Below are 19,145 nucleotides of genomic sequence, written 5' to 3'. Positions count from 1 at the left end.
GTTCCTTAATAAAATAGCATTGTTTTATGTTTCTTAAAAAACGGATTTAAACATTTATATCATGTGTATTAATTGTTTCATTTAATATTTATATTTCAATATTTATCCAATTTCAATACTTTTGTATTTGTATTTATTTGTAACTTTATTTAGCTTTTTTTAATTATGTCTGACACATTTTCTGTACAGTTTTTCATTTAATATTTATCTAACTGTTTGCAGATATTTGTAATTTGCTTATTTGTTTCTTTATATTTATCTGTACAGATTTGTACCAATTTATACCATCTTTTTCTTATTTTTAACTTCATTTTAATTTAATTTATTAGTTTCTTTCAATATTTAGCTAACCATTATTCGATCAGTTTCAATATTCATCTGAATCTTTTTTCTGTGCAGGTTTATTTATTTATAACTATTTATCAGTATAACATTTTTTTTCTGCCAGATAGCCATCAGGAGTTCCTAGCTGCTCTCTGACCTTTAAATGCTGCGATCGAACGACTAGCCTTTGATTTACAGCACATTGATACAACCCACAATGATGAACGGGATGGAAGAATAGCGCATCTGAGAGGAAGTGTCGATCCAATGGGAATTAATCTGAGAGGTGTCTGAAAAAAACATGTTTTCCTAGCACTTCCCCAGAGGACTTTAATGCTGATACTTGTGAAGTTTCCTGGAATCCATTAGATCAGCTGCGGTGTCCTCTGCGGATTGTCGAGGTTACCAGGTTAGCTTCAGCTCACTGTCGTACAGTGTATTTGATTAATGAAGGTGGTGAAACTCCTCCTCGTTCCTGGCGTACAATAGGCTCACGGCTGCGGCTTACAGCTCCCCTGAGCCTTGCTTGACAATAGCTACAGAACATTAGTGTTCCCCAGTTGGCTTTATGTGTGCGGGAGTGTGTGTGTGTGTGTGTGTTGCCTGATTTTTACCCTGTGAGAGGACCAGACCCAGACATTTCTTATATTTTGACAGCACTGATTTAAACATTCGTCCCTGAGGAGACAGTCAACTTCCTGTGTCCTCCTCAGCCATCTCATCAGCTCTCCCAGTGTGTTTCCTCCTTCCTGTCTCTTTTTTTTTTTATTTCTGTTCTGTGCCACTCACGGTAGTGTCAGGACATGACCTGCATGTCAGTCTACCATCCTCATTTTCTTAAAATTGTCCTTTGTATGCTCCAAGCATATCTTGAACAACTAGACAAAGCTATCTGTTAGAATTCCCATCCATTTTAATGCTCAGCGTTGTTGCCATGTGTGCTCTTGGGCCCTTGTTTCTGGAACTAGTAATATATATACTGTGTATATATATATATATATATATATATATATATATATATATATATATATATATATATATATATATATATATACTGGTACTTGGTATTTACTCATTTATTCTGCTTTGTTGAACCCGAAATATCACCTGATGGTCGCGCTGGCCCTTAAAACGGCAGTATTAGATCCACAGCTACATCATGCTTCGGAAACTAAAGACTGTTTCTGCCTCTGAGACACTTTTGCTTGGTACCGGTAGCATAAATGTTTAACAAATTCAATTACTGAAAAGCTGATGATTGTGTTGAATACATAGCTTGCTAAGGGTGGATCAAATACATCAGCGCGAACCGTTATGGGATACTTTTAATATATAAAGCTTGTAAGATTATATGTTGTTGATCCAAGTTGAATGAGCAATTGCCTCAGAATTTGTCCTTCACATATTTTGTCACTCGCTCCATCAGGCACATCAAGGAATGAAAGAGCTTCTTTCAAGGCAGCAGAGAGAATTCTTCAGAAGCTGAGAGGAAGAACTGAGTTCACTCTTTTACTGACCCTTAAACAGGAGAAATTCAGCTCTGGAGTGCTGCTGTCCATCCACTATGGAGAACAGAGGTATCTATCTTTCTGTCTGTCTGTCTATCATCTATCTATCTGTCCATTCCATCTCTCCATGCATCTATCCATCCATCCATTCGTCCAGTAGAGGTTTGCTCCAGTGTAACCTTCTTTCTATTTTTTTCTGTTTAATTTACTGTTCCTCGGAGGAACACATAATCTGTTCTCCTGATGGAACGTCTGTAACACTTCTGATTGGGGTGTCCACTGACATTTCTTAAACACACACAGTATTGATTCTACCACCTCTTTAAGGTCAGCACTCGGAGTCCAAGCCAAGATATTCACGGATCACTGCTCCTCTTCACATTCATTCAAAACTCCTACATTCCCTTGAGCCGCATTATTCCCTGCTGCTTTGGCACGTACCAGAATTTAATAACGACCGCTTGGCAGCTTAACCTGCAGAAGTCTTGTGCATGGGAACATTAGAACTATCAGAAAACATTTTGGCTGCAGCTTTTTCCCCGCAGTTCTTAGATTTCGAGCATGATTAAGTCTTTGTTTTCTTGGCTTCCTCCTCAGGTTTCTGGAGGTAGAGAGCAGCGGTCTGCGTAATGAGATCCGTCTCTTCTTCCAAACCTCAGACCAGCGGCAGCAGAGAGAGGTCTTCCCCTATAGTCTAGCAGATGGACATTGGCACAAAGTCTCCCTGGCATTCAGTGCCACCCAAGTGGTGCTCCATATTGACTGCAACAGGTGAATGGCTTGAGAACCACCAGAGATAGATTTGAATGCCATGTAGTAGTCTGTATCAATGTCCACTCATGTGTTGCTTTTTTGTGTTTACAGAATTTACGAGAGGATTGTGGAGACCCCTTCTATGGAGTTTCCCAGAGGAACAAACATCTGGCTTGGTCAAAGAAATGATGCCCATGGGTTTTTCAGGGTACAGCGTAATCTTAAACATTAAAAACAGTCCATAAAACATGTAAAATTGTCTTATTTATGTCTGACTTTCTTTCTTTCAGGGAGTCATGCAAGATGTTCAGTTGGTTGTCATACCCCATGGATACGTCGTCCAATGTCCAGATCTCAACCGTAGTAAGTGCACAAAAATTTTTTTACTTTGCACTTTATTTACTTTCCTGTGGTCTGCATTAATGTGCATTCACCAATTTCCAGCTTGTCCCACTTGCAACGATTTCCATGGGTTGGTTCAGAAGATCATGGAACTTCAAGACATTTTGGCTAAAACATCAAGCAAGGTAAGTGCGTAAAATTTTTTTACCACTGTGGTAATTTATTTCCCGCATGATCAGTTTTATTATTCTAAACTGTTGAATATAATTCAATCTGTGCAATGCATTTAAATATGTAATATCGAAGGTTTTTAAATGCATTTGCATTGAAACTACATGAATAATAAATAAATCATTTGAGCAGGGAATTTACAGTGTCGTTTTATGTGTTTTGAGAAAAGATTTTAAGTAGTTTTTGAATTTTGGGGTTACCTGTGTGGTAAAAAAAAACCCATTACTTTTAGCATGCTAATGTTGCTATTATTAGCTGTTAGTTTATAAAAATTAATGCTGTTAATTTGATGCGTCCCATTTTGCTGAGACTTACTCAATTCTCTCTCCAGTACACAAGGTTTATAGCGTTTGTGTTGGATGTCAATAGGTTTTTTTTTGGTGTTATGGTCTATTTAATGGTCATCATAGTGAACACCACCAACGCTGCCTTTATCATAAATCTCTTATTTCCCTCTCCTTCTAACATTTATTGTTTTTGCTTGCTCTTCATTTTTTTTTATCGCTTCTCTCTATATTGATTCATCATTCTCTTCTTCCTCATGTCTTCATTGTGCTGTAGTTGGCACTTGCCGAAGAGAAGATGAAGTACTTGGATGGCTGTTACTGTGAGAGGACATGCACCCTGAATGGAGAGATATACAGGGACGATGATGCTTGGATAGATGGATGCAGAAACTGCACATGCTCAGTGAGTTTATGTATCGCCAGGACGGGATGACTTTATGTTTGGTCGGGAATTTAAACGAGAGGTGGCTTTTCGAACTACAAGCTTAAGGGCCATTCACAACGACAGCAGTTTCCAGGGACAAAGCAACTGGAAGTCATTCTTTTCAGTAATAGTTGAGAAGACGTGAGTGACAGTACAAATTATGCAAATGAGTAGTGATGTGATGTGACTACTGCTGCTTCTACTACGGCTTTGGGAGCTTGTTTGGACATGGGGATGAAATATGAGACGGGAGGAAGAATTATATTTCAATGCCTTTGCATTCTTGCACAAAAAAATACAGTTGTTTTTTTTGGCAGACATTTTATGTTCCCCCAAGAAATGTTGCATTCTGTCACAAAACTATTACGGTCCCCAGAGAAACTTTGTGTTGGCTCGCAAAACTTTGCATTCTCTCGCAAAACATTTGCGCCGCCATTGGAAAACTACAGCGTTCCCCCAGAACTTTGTGTTCTCTCGGGCAGCATTTGCATTCTCAAAAAATGACGTTTTCCAAACAAACTTTCTGTTTGCTCACGGAAACATTTGCATTTTCTTGCGCGTTCTCTCGCAAAAAAATTGCTACGTTCCCTGGAAGAACTTTGTGTCCTCTCTGAAAACATTTACATTTTCTCGCAAAACATTTGCATTATTGCGTTCCCTTTAGGAACGTTTGCATTCTCTTGTGAGTACATTTATGTTCCCTAAATATATCCTAAATATAAAAAATTTGGTTTATAATTTAATATTTATGACATTAATATGCACTGATGTTCATATATGTATTCAGGGTAATACAATACATATATATATATATATTTTTTTTTTTTAATTTGTCATTTTTGTAGATACTTTAGTACAAAACAAACGCAAATTTTATAGAAAGTTGGCAAGTCAAGCTGTTTTGTTGCTGTCAGTGTGGAAACGCACCCTCAAGACCAGTTGCTTCACACCTGTGTATTTTTCGGGCTTTGTTTTAGTTGTGAAAATTTTATGTGACAATCTGGTCTGCCATCAGCATTCATGACAGTCACTGTCAGTTTATGTTGCAGAACGTGTAATCGTGAAGCTCTTTTATTGATGATTGTGGCGTGTGTGTGTGTGTTTTCCACCTACAGAACGGTACAGTGGAGTGCGAGAGTATTTTCTGCCCACCACCTCAGTGTCCCCCTGATACTGCTCCAATCTACATGCCTGGAGCTTGCTGTAAAGAGTGCCAGCGTGAGTATACACACAAACGCACGTAACACACACACACACGCACACACACACAAATGAGGCCATGCGTCTACAGAGGTGCGTGTATTTGTCAACTTTTCTTCTTCCTCTCTTTGTCTCGCGCTCGCTCCCTCGTATCTCCGGCATCTTCCTTTCCACTAAAATCTTTTATATAATCGTGCCGCGGTCTTGATGACAAACTGACCACATCCCTGTGTTGCTAGGTTACCGCTGCCACAAATGTGAATGTCAACACACACACAACGCAGTCACACGCTTTCGCTGGTATCATTAATAATTCAAGGCCAGTGTGCAGCGTGTTGTGTTTGAGTGAGCAGAGCTAATGTGCAGAAGCTAATAGCAGTTTGACTGATGACCAGGGCTTTATTTAACACTGCGCTCTGGTAGGCTTAATCTAACATGCTTGTCCGATCGATGCTTTACTGGTTCACATTCCAAAGTGCTTTGTTTTGGCTCTGCGCTCTTAATTTCTTGTCTGGATCTCATTTTTGCTTCTTTTTCTCTCTGTATCTTTTCGGCTTTAGCCGTGTGTCTGTTCAGAGGAAGAGTGTACGTGGAAGGGGATCGTAAAAGCGTGCACGATTCTGAGGGAAACTGTCTGCTGTTCGAATGCAGGGTAAGTGCCAGTGTAACTTCAGGCCGGTGGTCTGAAGATCTTCAACAGACCCAGACACCTTTTCCACATTTTGGAGAAAATCTTTCTGCCTGTTGGGTGGATGTGTGAATTGGATTCCTGTCAGTGATTGAAGTCTGAATGATTTATGATGGAAATTCTATAGAATTTTGACGGCGGAGATCGTACTTGCAGTCCCGAGCAGCATTTGAACTTGAATAAGAATTCTAACTTGGCCTGGTTATGAATTTGAGTTCTAAACGGTGGTTGAATTCCAAGCAAAATTTTGAAATCAAATTCAGTGGGAGCCTGGTTATGAATGACTCAGTTTCCATGAAGGATTTAAATTGTTTCACAGCTTGGCTATGAATCTGAATTAAAATTCGAATTCAGATTCTGTCTGTGTCTGGTTATGAATTCTAAATTTAAGGCACAATTCTTGCTCGGCCTGGTTATCACTTAGAATATTAAATTCCAAGAAAATTGTCTGTGCCTGGTTATGAGTTTGAAGTTTAGTTAAAATATGGTTATGAATTTTAGAATGCAAGCAGCGGTTAAATTCCAAGCTAATTTAGAATTCAAATTCTGTTGTTGCTTATGAATTTGATTTGAATTTGAATTCTGTCTGAGCCTGGTTATGAATTTGAATTCCAAGCAGCATTTGAATTTGTAATATGTTTCGGGCATGGTTATGAATTGAATTTCCAAGCACCATTTGAATTCAAATGATCTCTGTGCCTTGTTATGAATTTGAAATTCAGGCAGAATATGAATTATGTCTCAGCCTGGTTATGAATTCAGACAGAATCCCAGGCAAAATGTATATTCTGTAGGGCTGCTTATAGATTGGATTTCAGGCAGAGTTTGAATCAAATTGAATTCCAAGCAACATTTGATTTTTGGAAGTTGTTGTTTAAACCAGCTTTAAAACGGCTACCATGTCTTAAAACCAGAACGTAGCATCCTAAGTTGGATTTGTTTTATTTGCAGGATAAAATGTATACACAATTGTTTTCGTGTTTGCAGGATCGAAGTATGCGCAGGGTCGAGATCACTTCTTGTCCAGAGCTAAACTGCCCGGAGTCAGAACAGATCACGCTCACAGACCGCTGCTGCAAAGTGTGCAGAGGTGTGACACGCTCACACACACACAGAAATAACACACACCTCTACACTCTGCTGATTGGAGTCATATTAAGGGCAGACACCTTTGACCACTGTGCACACAAACTAGATTTGTGCTCAACACCAAGCCATGACTGTGCATGACAGCACTCATCTATTTTTTATGCCTTCTCACATAGCACCCAGTTTAACATAGATAATACTTTAAAGAGCAATGTATGCTCTGCTTTTCCAAACCCCATAGTTCACAGATTGAGCCACAATTTTTATTATTGTTTAGCTTTTTTGTTTGTTTTGTTTTGTTATGCCTGTTTTGTGTGGTTTTGCTTGGTTCGACTTTTTGTTTTAACTGAATCGCTTTGTTTAATTATATGAGTATATAAGTTAAAAAACATATATCTTGGATCTTTGGGAACAGTTTATTAACCTTTTTGCCTTGGCTATTTTTTGAAGGGTCAAAAATTACGTGGCATTTTTAAACTACAAATAGCCAGTTTGTACTCTTTTCTTTAAAGAAAGATTAAAGACAATTTTGAAATGAAATAATAAAATATTTGAATCTGATTAGACTAGTAGCATCTCTCTCAAAAATTACAAAAGATTTTCAAAGTGTATTTAAAACTGAGCTCTTCTGTAATTACACCATGTAATTTTTTCTTTATATACTATTCAATAATGTCAAATCGCACATTGTTAAAACAACAATTAGGATGTTATCACAGACTATATATATCGCACAACCCTAGATGAAACTCAACTGTTTAATTCTAGGTTGAATAGACTCTATAGCTGGGAAATGAGCTTATAGTTAAATATCTTATTTAAGTTGCTTCTGAAGTAAACCGAACTTGTTTAAGGGAGATTTGTTGGAAAAGAAGTCAAAAAAGACAAATTAAAAACTCATTAAGAGCTCATTTATTAACAATTATAAAATAATTAGTAAAATGCTATTTAAAATGATTTCTGATGGCGTATGGCCTGTCACGCCGCAGGGTACGCAATGTCCCACAAGTATTTCGCATCGACTAACCAGGCGTAGGTGAACAAGAGATACTCCCAATTCAAAATAAAGTGTCTTTCGATCATCAGTGCATGCTTGAAATTGGTCCACATTGGGAAAATTGCTTAAATGTAATGCATATATTATATATGTCAGATTTATGCGTTGCGTAGCACTCCTATCCTATCTGTCTCCCTCCCAGGGCACGATTTCTGTGCTGAGGGTCACAGCCGCAATTGTGTGGAGAATTCGGACTGCATTAACCTAGAAGCAGGAGCTTTCTGCAGCTGTAAAGAAGGATACCATGCTCTCAGGGACGACAGCGCCTACTGCCAAGGTATTAAAACCCCTGCTGGCAAACGTGCCAATCATCGATGCATGTATGTTTCTAAACACTATACAAACAAATGAAACTCTAAATCCATCAAACCCTGCACAGCACCTGTTATTCGACCCCCCACAGATTTGCACGCTAGAAATTTCTGTTTTGTATAAGCAAATAACTGGGCTTTCACAAATCACTAAATTGCCCGCAATCACAGATGGAGGAGGTGCCGACGAAAGCTGTTGACTGGTGATTACTTAGTGTCTCACTGAATGAATATTTCAGCACCGCTATTATCCTTACAGCTGTAATTAATGCATTGTAAACCCTGGAGTTCATGCTGTGCGAGTGTGTGTACAGATGTGAAGGAGGGTTCCTGTGGCTCGCTGGCTTTTAATAGGCTGTACCCTTGTCTAAACATACACGGCAGCCTGGCGAGAACGTGACAAATATCTCTTTTCACACATAAGTCCAACGACTATTTATAGTATTACCTTATTGTTGCCTGCAAATGTGCTTCTGTGCTTTTCTTTTGGTTTTTAAATCCTGTTAAAGGAGTAGTTCACTCAAAAATGGAAAAACCGCTGAGAATGTACTCTGGCAATTAAAGATGAAGATGAGTTTCTTCATTAGAGCAGATTTGAAGCAATTTAGCTTGCTCACCGGTGGATCCTCTGCAGCGAATGGGTGCCGTCAGAAAAAGAGTTCAAACAGCTCATGTGCATATGTATCTATAAGTAATCTACAAGACACCAGTCCATCAATTACTGTCTTGTGAAGCAAAAAGCTTATAATTTATCAAGACGTTTTGTTTTTTTTAATCTTCAAACCATTGCTCTTGACTAACAAGAGTGCACACGAGCACAACCGGGGATGAGAAAGCCGTTTTATGCATTATAGACTCATACTACGGTTACAAGTGACTGATTAAAGCTTAAACACCTTCAAAATGGATTTGTTTCTTGCAGTATGCAGAATTTGAACAGCGTGATAATTAATGAATAGGACTTATGTGGATTATTGTGATTTTTTTATCAGCTTATTTTGACATTCAATGAAGAGAATCCATTGCTGAAGAAGTGATGTAATGGTACATTTCTCAAAATCTTAAAACAAAAAGAAAAGAAATACATCTTGGTAAAATCTCAGCAGTATTTCATTTTTGGTTGAACTGTATCTTTAAATGAAACTCTGTCGTCATTTACTCATCCTCATGTAATTCAAACCTCCCTTCTTCCATGGAATGGACGAGAAGATGTATTGGAAGTTGTTTCTTTGCCCGTGCAGTGGGGACAAAAACCTATTTTGCCCTGCAGTAAAATGTATTAACAGTTTTGACTTCCGTGTACCACTTCAAGGCAGTTATCTGAAAGCATCTTAATTGAAAAGCTTAAACTGTGAACAATCAATTGGGATGACTGTGCTGTAAAGTGATGTGGAGGTGGACAACTTGCTTTGTCTTAATGCGACTCTCACCTTTATCCCTGTGAGTCACAGTAAGACGCCTCTGGCATAGACAATCAATAGGCAATTTTGGGGGAAGTGACAGAAGAACTTTTAGTCACCTGAAAGGCCCTGAAAGCTTCTGTAAATGTCTGAAAGAATTCAAGCAACACAGTTGTTACAGTAATGTGGCTCCAAGACTCAGTGTGACTTGATAAAAATCTGAGACACATCTGAGAAGGCCTGCTGGGTCATAATAGCGCTCTTTATCAAGCACTGTTGGACTCTTTTAGCATTCGGAAATATGTTGATTTTCCCTGTTATGATACCATGTAGGAAAGAGCCACAGAAACACGGGAAAGACTCTTTGTTTGTGTGCTTTTGCTTCTTGCCGCAATTAACCAGTGCGCTTTAGTTCACTTACAGTCGTCTCTGCACATTAAGCTGGTATAATTTGAAGCGTTTTAACATAAAAAATACACACACCAGCTTGAAAGCTGTGTTAGCGAAAGCCTTGTTAGCTTGTGAAAAATTCTGTCTGTTTGCATGGACTGTGCAGTCGACAGTTTGTAGCAGCCTCAGGGTTATGAATAATACCAGTGCCATTGCGACTCTGAAATAAACTTTAAATTATTAATTTGGAATTCATATCTTCTAGAACAAAAGCGGCTGAAAAAGGCATTACATTTTCAATTACTGAAGAGATGAGTGAGGTTTTCCTCCTTACTTTAAGCGCTGAATCCTCCACAGAAGACATATTGGGACACATAATACTTTGCAGACATTCTCTCCACTATTTACTTTTTGAACCGAACACGCTGCTCTGATGGATTTATGATATGTTTACACCATCTTAAAAAGAAAAGTTGACTTTATTAATCCGTTGCTAGCAATTGGTGGCTGTTATTATAATTATTACTTCTCGAGAAATGGTAGTCATGCCACTGCATAAGTAAGACTTATTTAATTTTATTTTACCCTTCGCCGACCCTAGTTAGTAATATTTAGTTTTTTGTTTTTGTTTTGTTTTGTCGACCCCAGATAGGACGAGATGGATTTTTACTTCAAGCCTGAACCTCACAAAAATCAGCTATGTTCACTAATGGGTTGACAAAGATGAACTTCAGTTGTTTTATTCATTTATTTGGTTATCGTCATTATGTTTTGAAGATAAGTTGTAATATCTCAAGCGACTTTTTGTTTCCTTACCAGAGATAAAATTGATATTTTTGGTCGGAAGACAAAATGTTAATTAAGAACGCGAGTTTGCGCCGTGCAGATTTAACAGAGGAAAGAAACGCGAGGAAGATTACATAAAGTGTTCTTGAGGAGGAGAGTGTGGGTGGACCGAAGGACAAGTGTGTATCCATGAAAAGTGTAAGAGAAAAAGCTGGAGGCTGAGAAAGTGAAGGGGGTGGAGGAAAGGGACAGAAAGTGAAAGGTCTAGAAGCGCTCTATGTTTTGTTAATGCAGTTTAAGGACTGAATTGAGTCAGTACTGTGCATTATTTTCAAAAGAGATTCTTTCTCTTTATTACAGATCTATTTGTATTCTTTCTGTTATCAAAGTTTCAATTAGATGTGCAAAAAGTTTTTTTTTCCCCATTGAAGTTTTGAGGTGACAAATGTGTGATTAAATAGTCATAATCCTTTGTGCTTCCCTTTAAATATTCATATAAACATTCAAACGTGATGTCGGTGTTCCTGCTATTTTACGGTCTTAACAGTTTCCTGCAGCAGTGTGAACAGTAACGCTCTCCGTACAACAACAGAGCGCTTGTGATGTAATAACTGGATCTGCCGGCACCCTTGACAAATGCTGCTAATTGATCACAGCTGCAGTGTGAATGGTGGTTTTTCTGGCACTGCTTCTTCCCAAATGTTTTGAAATCCGCGTTGCGTTCGGGTCATAGTACAGAGTGTCTTGTGTTCTGCTGTGCTTGCAGATATTGATGAGTGCGCGGAGGGGAAACACTACTGCAGGGAGAACACCATGTGTATGAACACACCCGGCTCTTTCATGTGTGTCTGCAACACCGGCTATGTCCGGATCGATGACTACTCCTGCACAGGTGAGTAAAGAAGTCGTTAAAATCACGGGGCCTAATGCAGGCTGGATTTAAACCCGAATCTCTCAGATGAGCACCATGGCTTAATATGTTAAATCGCGTCCTAAATAAAAGCTTTGGGTTTTTTGTGTAATAAATGTGTGTGCACTGTGTATATTTATTATGCATATATAAATACAAACTCATCCATGTATATATTTAAATATGTTATGTTTATATATTGAATATATTTATGTATAATGTAAAATATTAAAATATAGATAAATGCATATACATGTAAATATTTTCAAGATGTATACTGTATGCGCTCGTATTTATATATGCATAATAAATATGCACAGTACACGCATTATCTGGATTAATCATTTGTCGGGTGTTTTTAATTAGGTCATACGTACAGTAGCTCTAGGCCATTAAAATATGTTTAAAAACACCATAAAATAATCTAATTTGCTACATCTTTTGTATAAATTTATAATTAATATTTAACTATATTAAATGTTTTATTACAATACATATTATTATATTGTATTATTATAATATCAGTAAAAGTAAAAAGTTAATTTAATTAATTTTTCATTTAATTAATAATATTTCATTAGTAAGTGTTGTAAAATTTCATTTCATGCATTAATATTAAAATAAATTAATAAATAAATACACACACACACACACATATATATATATATATATATATATATATATATATATATATATATATATATATATATATATATATATATATATATATATATATATATATATATACAACTTAAAATGAAAACTCTGCGGAATCCAACTCTCAACCCCTAGAAAGTATATATTTGTTATTGTTATTATAATAGTGCATGCTTTGGTGCAGTAGCAATAATTAAACAGAGGGAGAGACAGCTATTTGAGAAAGCAAATTGGGTAAAAAAACAGCATATGTGAAAGTTTTCACTGACGGAAAGTACAGATGGTACGTGCTCCTGATCTTTAACTTAAAAAAGCAATTAAATCTCTTCAGGAGTGCAGGATAAGGAAGCAAAATTCGATGCAAGGGAACACGATAAATGAGCCCTAGTCCTTCTGTGACCTACTTTAAAAGTGAATTAATTACAAACGAAGAGGCCAGGAAGGTTTCTGTCTCAATAAATACACAAAAGCACAAAAAACTGCACCTGGGCTGCAAGGTGCAATCATGGGCAACAACAATTCAGCTTTTATTTTGGAAACTGTTCAAGGTTTTTTTTTTTTCTGCTGATCATCTTGTGCTCAAGGCCAGCTGCATTGTTATTATTTATTGTCATTATTTTTCAAGTAGTCTGCAGCGCTGGACTGATGTATGAAAGCAAACTTGTTATGACCTTGTGATATGGTTATGCTCAGCGGCTGATGAGAAAAGCTTATAATTATTTTATACTTAGAATTATTTTAGAAACCGATGATAAATGGCTGAAATTCAGTTCTAAATGATATTCAGGAACGCTTCAGAACCAGATTTTATTTGCAATGATTCAGATCAATCCTCTAAGCATGCGTCTTTTCCTTGAAATGTACATGTAAGAGATTTTCTTTCATTTAAATGCGCACCTTGCTGCTTTTATATCCATTTAATGAAACTATTACTTGGAGCAGCTATCAGTTTAATTCTGTGTGTTTAATCTCTCATGGTTCCCTCTGGATCTCTCTCCCATTGATGATTGGTTGAAAGTTCTTTGCGTCTGTTGTCGATTGGCTCAAAGCTGCGTATCTGCTTCTGTAATTACCGAGGCTGGCTTTCAGATGGCAAAATATTATTATTTTCAATTATTCATGTGTGCAGTCACACAGAGAAAAATATTGTGGATTTTGCCTGCGGGATTATTATGAGATAATCTGCAGGCTGCAGTCACATCATTCGAAACAGAAATTCATTTCGTATGAAGCGGCAACAGACGTTACCTGATTTAAAACGAGAGCACTTTTAATCAGCCTATCTTATTTTAATTTAAAACATCACAAGTTATTGGAATTACTGTAATTATTTTAATTGCACTCCACTGTTTCCGTATCTGTTCATTAAAGCTCTGTCTTGCCTTCACGATCGGCTCGCTGATATTTACTAATGACATCCTTTACTCAGCAGTGAACAAACTTGTAGGCATAAGAGGTTTTGTCAAATACAGTACATGAGCAGTGTTAGTCATTAGTTAGTGTTTGTTGTCAAACGGGGAATATAGAAAAAGAATATATGGCACTAATAACGGACATTATGGAGATTCTAGTTCTCCTCTCTTTCTGTGTCTTTCACAGAATACTTCATTAGTTCCCCCTGAGCAGTCAGCAGATGTTAAGCCTAAAACGACGTTAGTTTCCAATCAGTTCATTTATGTGCTTTTCTGTACAGAGCTGTCCATGGAAATGTTCCTTCAAAGATCAGAGAGATTTCACTTCATTAGGCTTCTATCTTTCAAGGAGTAGTTTGAAAATTGTCATCATTTAAGCATCGCTCGTCACTGTTTTTGCTCCGAAGGTGATGTTTTGACTGACTGGTTTCATGGCATAAACGTACCTGGGTGCGTTTTTTTGAGAGAAACGAAATACGTACCGATAAGTACATAAAATGACGCTTTGTGATAAATAAAGCATAATTCTCGCACAATTACTTGAAGCATGTCATGTTATGAAGTTTTCCAAAACCGTACCCTACGTTTGTGTGAGAAACTGACACACTCTGCAGATATGGTCACCATTCACTTGCATTGTGGGAAAGAGCAGCTTTTACATTCTGCTAAACATCTTCATTCGTGTTTCGTAGAGTAAAGAAGTCGTGCGTGCTTCAAAAGGACTTGTAAATGATTTTGATATTAATTTCATGAGCACAGACAAAAAGAATCATCAAAGCGATTTTGTTACATGCGTAAGAAATAGCATTTCTGTCAGTAACTATAATATAAGTTTTGGCACCCTGTTAAAGCATTCAGACTGAATATGTGAAGGTTGTTTAATTCAGCTGCAAATGCATCCTAAGGTGTTCAAATATGAGAAAGCGCAGCATAAAAACACACAGCCAATCAGTATCATTCATCAGTTAAAGTGCGTTTTAATGAGATGATTTAATGACATTTTAATGGGAGTGATTTAAGGATGTGTGTTGTAAGATTTATGACTAAAGTTGATTAGGCAGTTTCGCTTCACTGGAGGATGGCTTTGAGGAGATGGAAAGTGACGCGTTTAAGAAAAAGACGGCAGACAGGTGTAAACGCTGGGATTTGGAGAGATAAATCAGTAGAGAAGGAAAAGCATTCTCTTCTATATAGAAGCTCAATACGAGTCTGTTGTTTGCATTGCTTATGTGAGTAATAAGACGTTTTTTTTTTTTTTCACCTGGTGGAAACTGATAGATCTGCCCATCTGAAAGATAGAAGGTAAATGAATACGTGTGAGGCTAGGAGAGAAAAGCTTTGTTAATATGAGTAATTAGCAGGATAATTGGTGTCACTTTAGCTGTCATGGGCAGATGAGTCAACGCAGATGAGAAATCAGGCCGTGCAAACACGTCCACGGTGAGGGATTCATCTCAGTCAAACGCTGCTTGGCGTGACTGTAATATCACTGATTGAGGTAAACAGAGCTTGTTTCAAGGGAGCCAATGGAGCTGATATTGGACCAAATTGTTGGCTTTGATTTCATCCTTTTTTTCTTGGATCGTCTCACGAGTTAAAAAAAAACTAAATCAATCATTTTAAATGCTACAGTTGTATTTAGGCACCACAGCGTTATAATGTGCATGAAAAATGAACATTCAGTCTTCGATTCAGTCATTGGGGTTATTTTTTTAAGTTAAGTGAGTTTAATAGGAAAGTAGCGCATAGACATATATAGACCAACATATATAGGGGCCGATATCGATGAATTATTGGGGTCATATGATGTTGCTAAAAAGGAACATTACTTTGTGTATTTGGTGTATTGCAATGTGTTTATGCGTTTTAAAAAAACCATTATTCTCCACATATTGAACATTATTGTTTCTCAGAAACCCCCGCCTTTCTGTTCGATTTGAACAAAGCTCATTGTTCCAAAAAAGGCAAGGTGTGCTCTGATTCGGCATTGTGATTGGCCGAATGTTTCACTTTTTTACAACGACACACAGCGCCTCCAGAACATGGCGCCGGCAGCAACACTGCAGCGAGAATAATAACTCCGCCTTCTTTCAGTGAGTAAACAAATGGCTAGTGTTACGAAAATAAACCCACACTGTGATGTAGAAAAGTGGGGGTGTGTTTAAAACGAGCCGTTTAATGTGGGTGTGGACAAGTCATAACTTTTATAAAGCTTATCTCTTTGGTTCGAAGTGTCCATAAGAGCAAAAATAAGTCTGGATTTTTTAGTTTTAGACAAATCTGTCTCTTTTGATTGGCTTGTGTGAAATATTTATGAGGTTCACTGAAGTTTCACCAACATTTTCACAGTAACTTTACTGTTCTCCTTAACTCCTGGCTGCTATGGGAACATTTTTCCCCCAAAGAGAAATATTAATGACAGAGGCTCTGCAGCGGAGGACCTTTCTTTGACATTTCAAGCAGACTGAGTGAAGCCTTTCTTTTAGTATGGGGTCATCTGGAGGTCATTGTAAATCTGTAACATTGTGAGAACGTTTCATGAGCAATTGCACAATTGATTATTGTTGTTACATTGTAAACAATGCACGTGGTTTGCTCTCTGGTTTTCTTTCAACAAGTTGAGTGTTTCTGAACTTGGAAAAAAAAAAAAAAAAATATATATATATATATATATATATATATATATATATATATATATATATATATATATATATATATATACCTTGATTTTTAAGTAAAAGTTGGGTGAAAATAAAAGGGCAAAAGCACAAAAAAGAAACTAAAAAATGTTTAAGTTGAATTAAATAATAAAATACTTCAATATAGGGACCAATTTTCACTATTAAGTAGTTGCTTATTAACAGACCTATTATGATTATATTCATATTCTGCATGACCATAATCTACATCCCTAATCCTAATACCTAAACTAAACAACTACCGTACTAACTATTAATAAGCAGCAAATTCTGAGTTTATTGATGCATAGTTAATGGTTTGTTTATAGCGAGAATTAAACCTTAAAATATAATGTGATCAAATAAATCATAACCGGTATTAGTTTCACATGATCCTTCTGGAATCATTCTAATATGATGATGTGGTGCTCAAAAAATAAATGAATACATAGCAATGTTTAAAACAGTTGTGCTTAATATTTTTTTTGGAAAGCGTAAAGAACTGGTACCGGTAATGATGCTTAAAAAAAATTACATTTAAAGACATTTTTAATATTACAAAATGTTCCTACTTGTAACACATGCTGTTCTTTTGAATTATTTAATCAACGGATCCTGAATTTATTTATGTGTTTATTATGTATTATTTATTTATCCGAACGTTGTAAACTATAGTCGTTTTGCAGGTTTTTTTTGAGGCTTTGCTGCCCACATAGAGAACGTCTAAGTGCGAAAAACTCTTTGACAGCGTCTCAAAAGTGCAGACAACCTTCAACAAAGACTGTGGCATATTATTTTTGTACAGTAGTGTCAGTTATTCCCTAAGCACCGTGCTCATGCGCATCTGACTCCTACTCCTTTCCCCGTTTTATTCTTTCTCTCTGTCTCTGTCTCTTTCGCTTTCCTCCTGCCTGTTTTTCATCTTTGAGATGGAATTGCATTCCCTCTGAGACAAACGGCGGCGAGGAAGACGGAAAGTGCAGAATGTGCAAAAAGTTTGAGGAAAGTGCGCGAACACACTGTGATGCAGGCTGCTCTTGTGTTTCCAGAGCACGATGAGTGTGTGCGTGGACTGAATACGTGCGATGAAAACGCTCTCTGCTTCAATACGGTCGGTGGACACAGTTGCTCCTGTAAACCTGGCTACGTCGGGAACGGAACCGTCTGCAGAGGTAAGAGCGAACATCTGAACATCGGCACTACACGCTAGAGAAAAAGAATAGGTAGGAAGGCAGTTTGTTTAGTTTAGGATGTTGGGATGGATTGGGGATGTACTATATGGTCATGCAGAATATGTGCTTTATAAGTACTAATAAACAGCCAAGAATGTTCAAGGTTATTGTTTTTATCAGACATCTTTGGTAACCGTTGACTTCAATATAAGAGATTTCTCAAAAAACAGAAAACAGTTTATGACATTTTTTTTTAATTAAAACTACCTCTTGAAGTTATAATAATAATAATAATAATTTGAACAAATGAAATTAAAACAAGGCAGTTTTAAATTTAAATTAAATCAAATTTAAATTAAATAAAATGAATATTAAAGTAATAAGAGGAAAGACAAACGATTAGAAGCTAAATTCATTAATAAATTAAATAAATAATAAGGTAAAAATAACAACAAATATATTGCTTTATAAATTTGCAACTTGCATAAATATTAAATATTTGTAGTACTTTATAAATGTTAACAAATATATCTTAAGTAGTTTATCAGGTAGTTATTGAGGTAAACATAAAATAATATAACGTAATATAAAATAATATAAATAATAAAAGAAACCGAACAAAGATACAAATGAAGCATTTTGGGTTTTTAATTAGTATATTAATAAATACATTATTATATTAATAAATAATTAGTATATTAATAAATACATATATTAATAAGTACAATATATTTCTAAATTAATATCTTTTTTTGTAAATGGTATGTAAACGTAAAACCTTTTTGTTCTCTAAATGCAATTAAAAAGTAATCAAAGAAACGAATCACAAGCAAATAAAACGATACCGACAGAGAGAAATGGCAAGTAAGTCGAAGCTAAAGGCTGAAGTAGAGCGTACTCTGATGATGGTTGTAGTTTGTGCTGACCCCTGTGTCTTGTGTTTGATGTGCAGCGCTGTGTGAGGGCCAGTGTCTCAACGGAGGCTCCTGCGTCTCTCCAGATACCTGCGTCTGCCAGCAGGGCTTCACCGGAAAGAGATGCGAGACAGGTAGGACGCAATCAGGCCAGCGGAAGGACATTCCTTGTAACCTTTCAGCAGATGCCAGGGCAAGGAATTGGGAGTGGGGGGAAAGTGTAGAACATACTCTCACGCTGTGAAGTTGCCCCTCAAGTGTTTTCGTATTACGGCGATGGAGCGAGTCGGTGATTTATTTTTGATATTTTCCAGACGAGTGAGATAGCTTCTGTCAGATGATGTCCAAGAATGTGAACATGATCAGTGATGGCTCTCTGTGGACTGTGCAATATTTCATGACACCGTTTGCTAAATTTGATGATTAATGTCTAAGGATAATGTGGTGCTATTGCTAAATTCATTCACTTTAAGCTTAGTCTCTGTGATGCAGTACAGAATAAAAACTATTTACTTGTATTTATTTTATTATAAATAGAATCTAGACTATTATTAAAATGTTTTTTTTTTCAGTAGTTTACGGTGTTATTTTTTTCCAGCTAACAATTAATAA

General features: G+C 36.7%; 1 protein-coding gene across 1 annotated transcript in view; it reads left to right on the top strand.

The window, feature by feature from the left end:
* nell2b (neural EGFL like 2b) overlaps positions 1–19,145 on the top strand; it is a 38,045-nt gene that overhangs the window by 4,630 nt on the left and 14,270 nt on the right. The window contains exons 3-15 of the mRNA XM_043237904.1: positions 1,751–1,901; positions 2,430–2,603; positions 2,697–2,793; positions 2,876–2,948; positions 3,030–3,112; positions 3,720–3,848; positions 4,985–5,087; positions 5,630–5,721; positions 6,745–6,847; positions 8,046–8,180; positions 11,557–11,682; positions 17,497–17,619; positions 18,572–18,667. Of these exons, the coding sequence (XP_043093839.1) occupies positions 1,751–1,901; positions 2,430–2,603; positions 2,697–2,793; positions 2,876–2,948; positions 3,030–3,112; positions 3,720–3,848; positions 4,985–5,087; positions 5,630–5,721; positions 6,745–6,847; positions 8,046–8,180; positions 11,557–11,682; positions 17,497–17,619; positions 18,572–18,667 (1,485 nt within the window). The remainder of the gene's footprint in view (positions 1–1,750; positions 1,902–2,429; positions 2,604–2,696; positions 2,794–2,875; positions 2,949–3,029; positions 3,113–3,719; positions 3,849–4,984; positions 5,088–5,629; positions 5,722–6,744; positions 6,848–8,045; positions 8,181–11,556; positions 11,683–17,496; positions 17,620–18,571; positions 18,668–19,145) is intronic.

This window comes from Puntigrus tetrazona, chromosome 4 (assembly GCF_018831695.1).
Source record: "Puntigrus tetrazona isolate hp1 chromosome 4, ASM1883169v1, whole genome shotgun sequence".
Lineage (NCBI taxonomy): Eukaryota > Metazoa > Chordata > Actinopteri > Cypriniformes > Cyprinidae > Puntigrus > Puntigrus tetrazona.
Note: the sequence above shows the minus strand (reverse complement) of the source record. Positions and strands in the feature narration are given on the sequence as shown.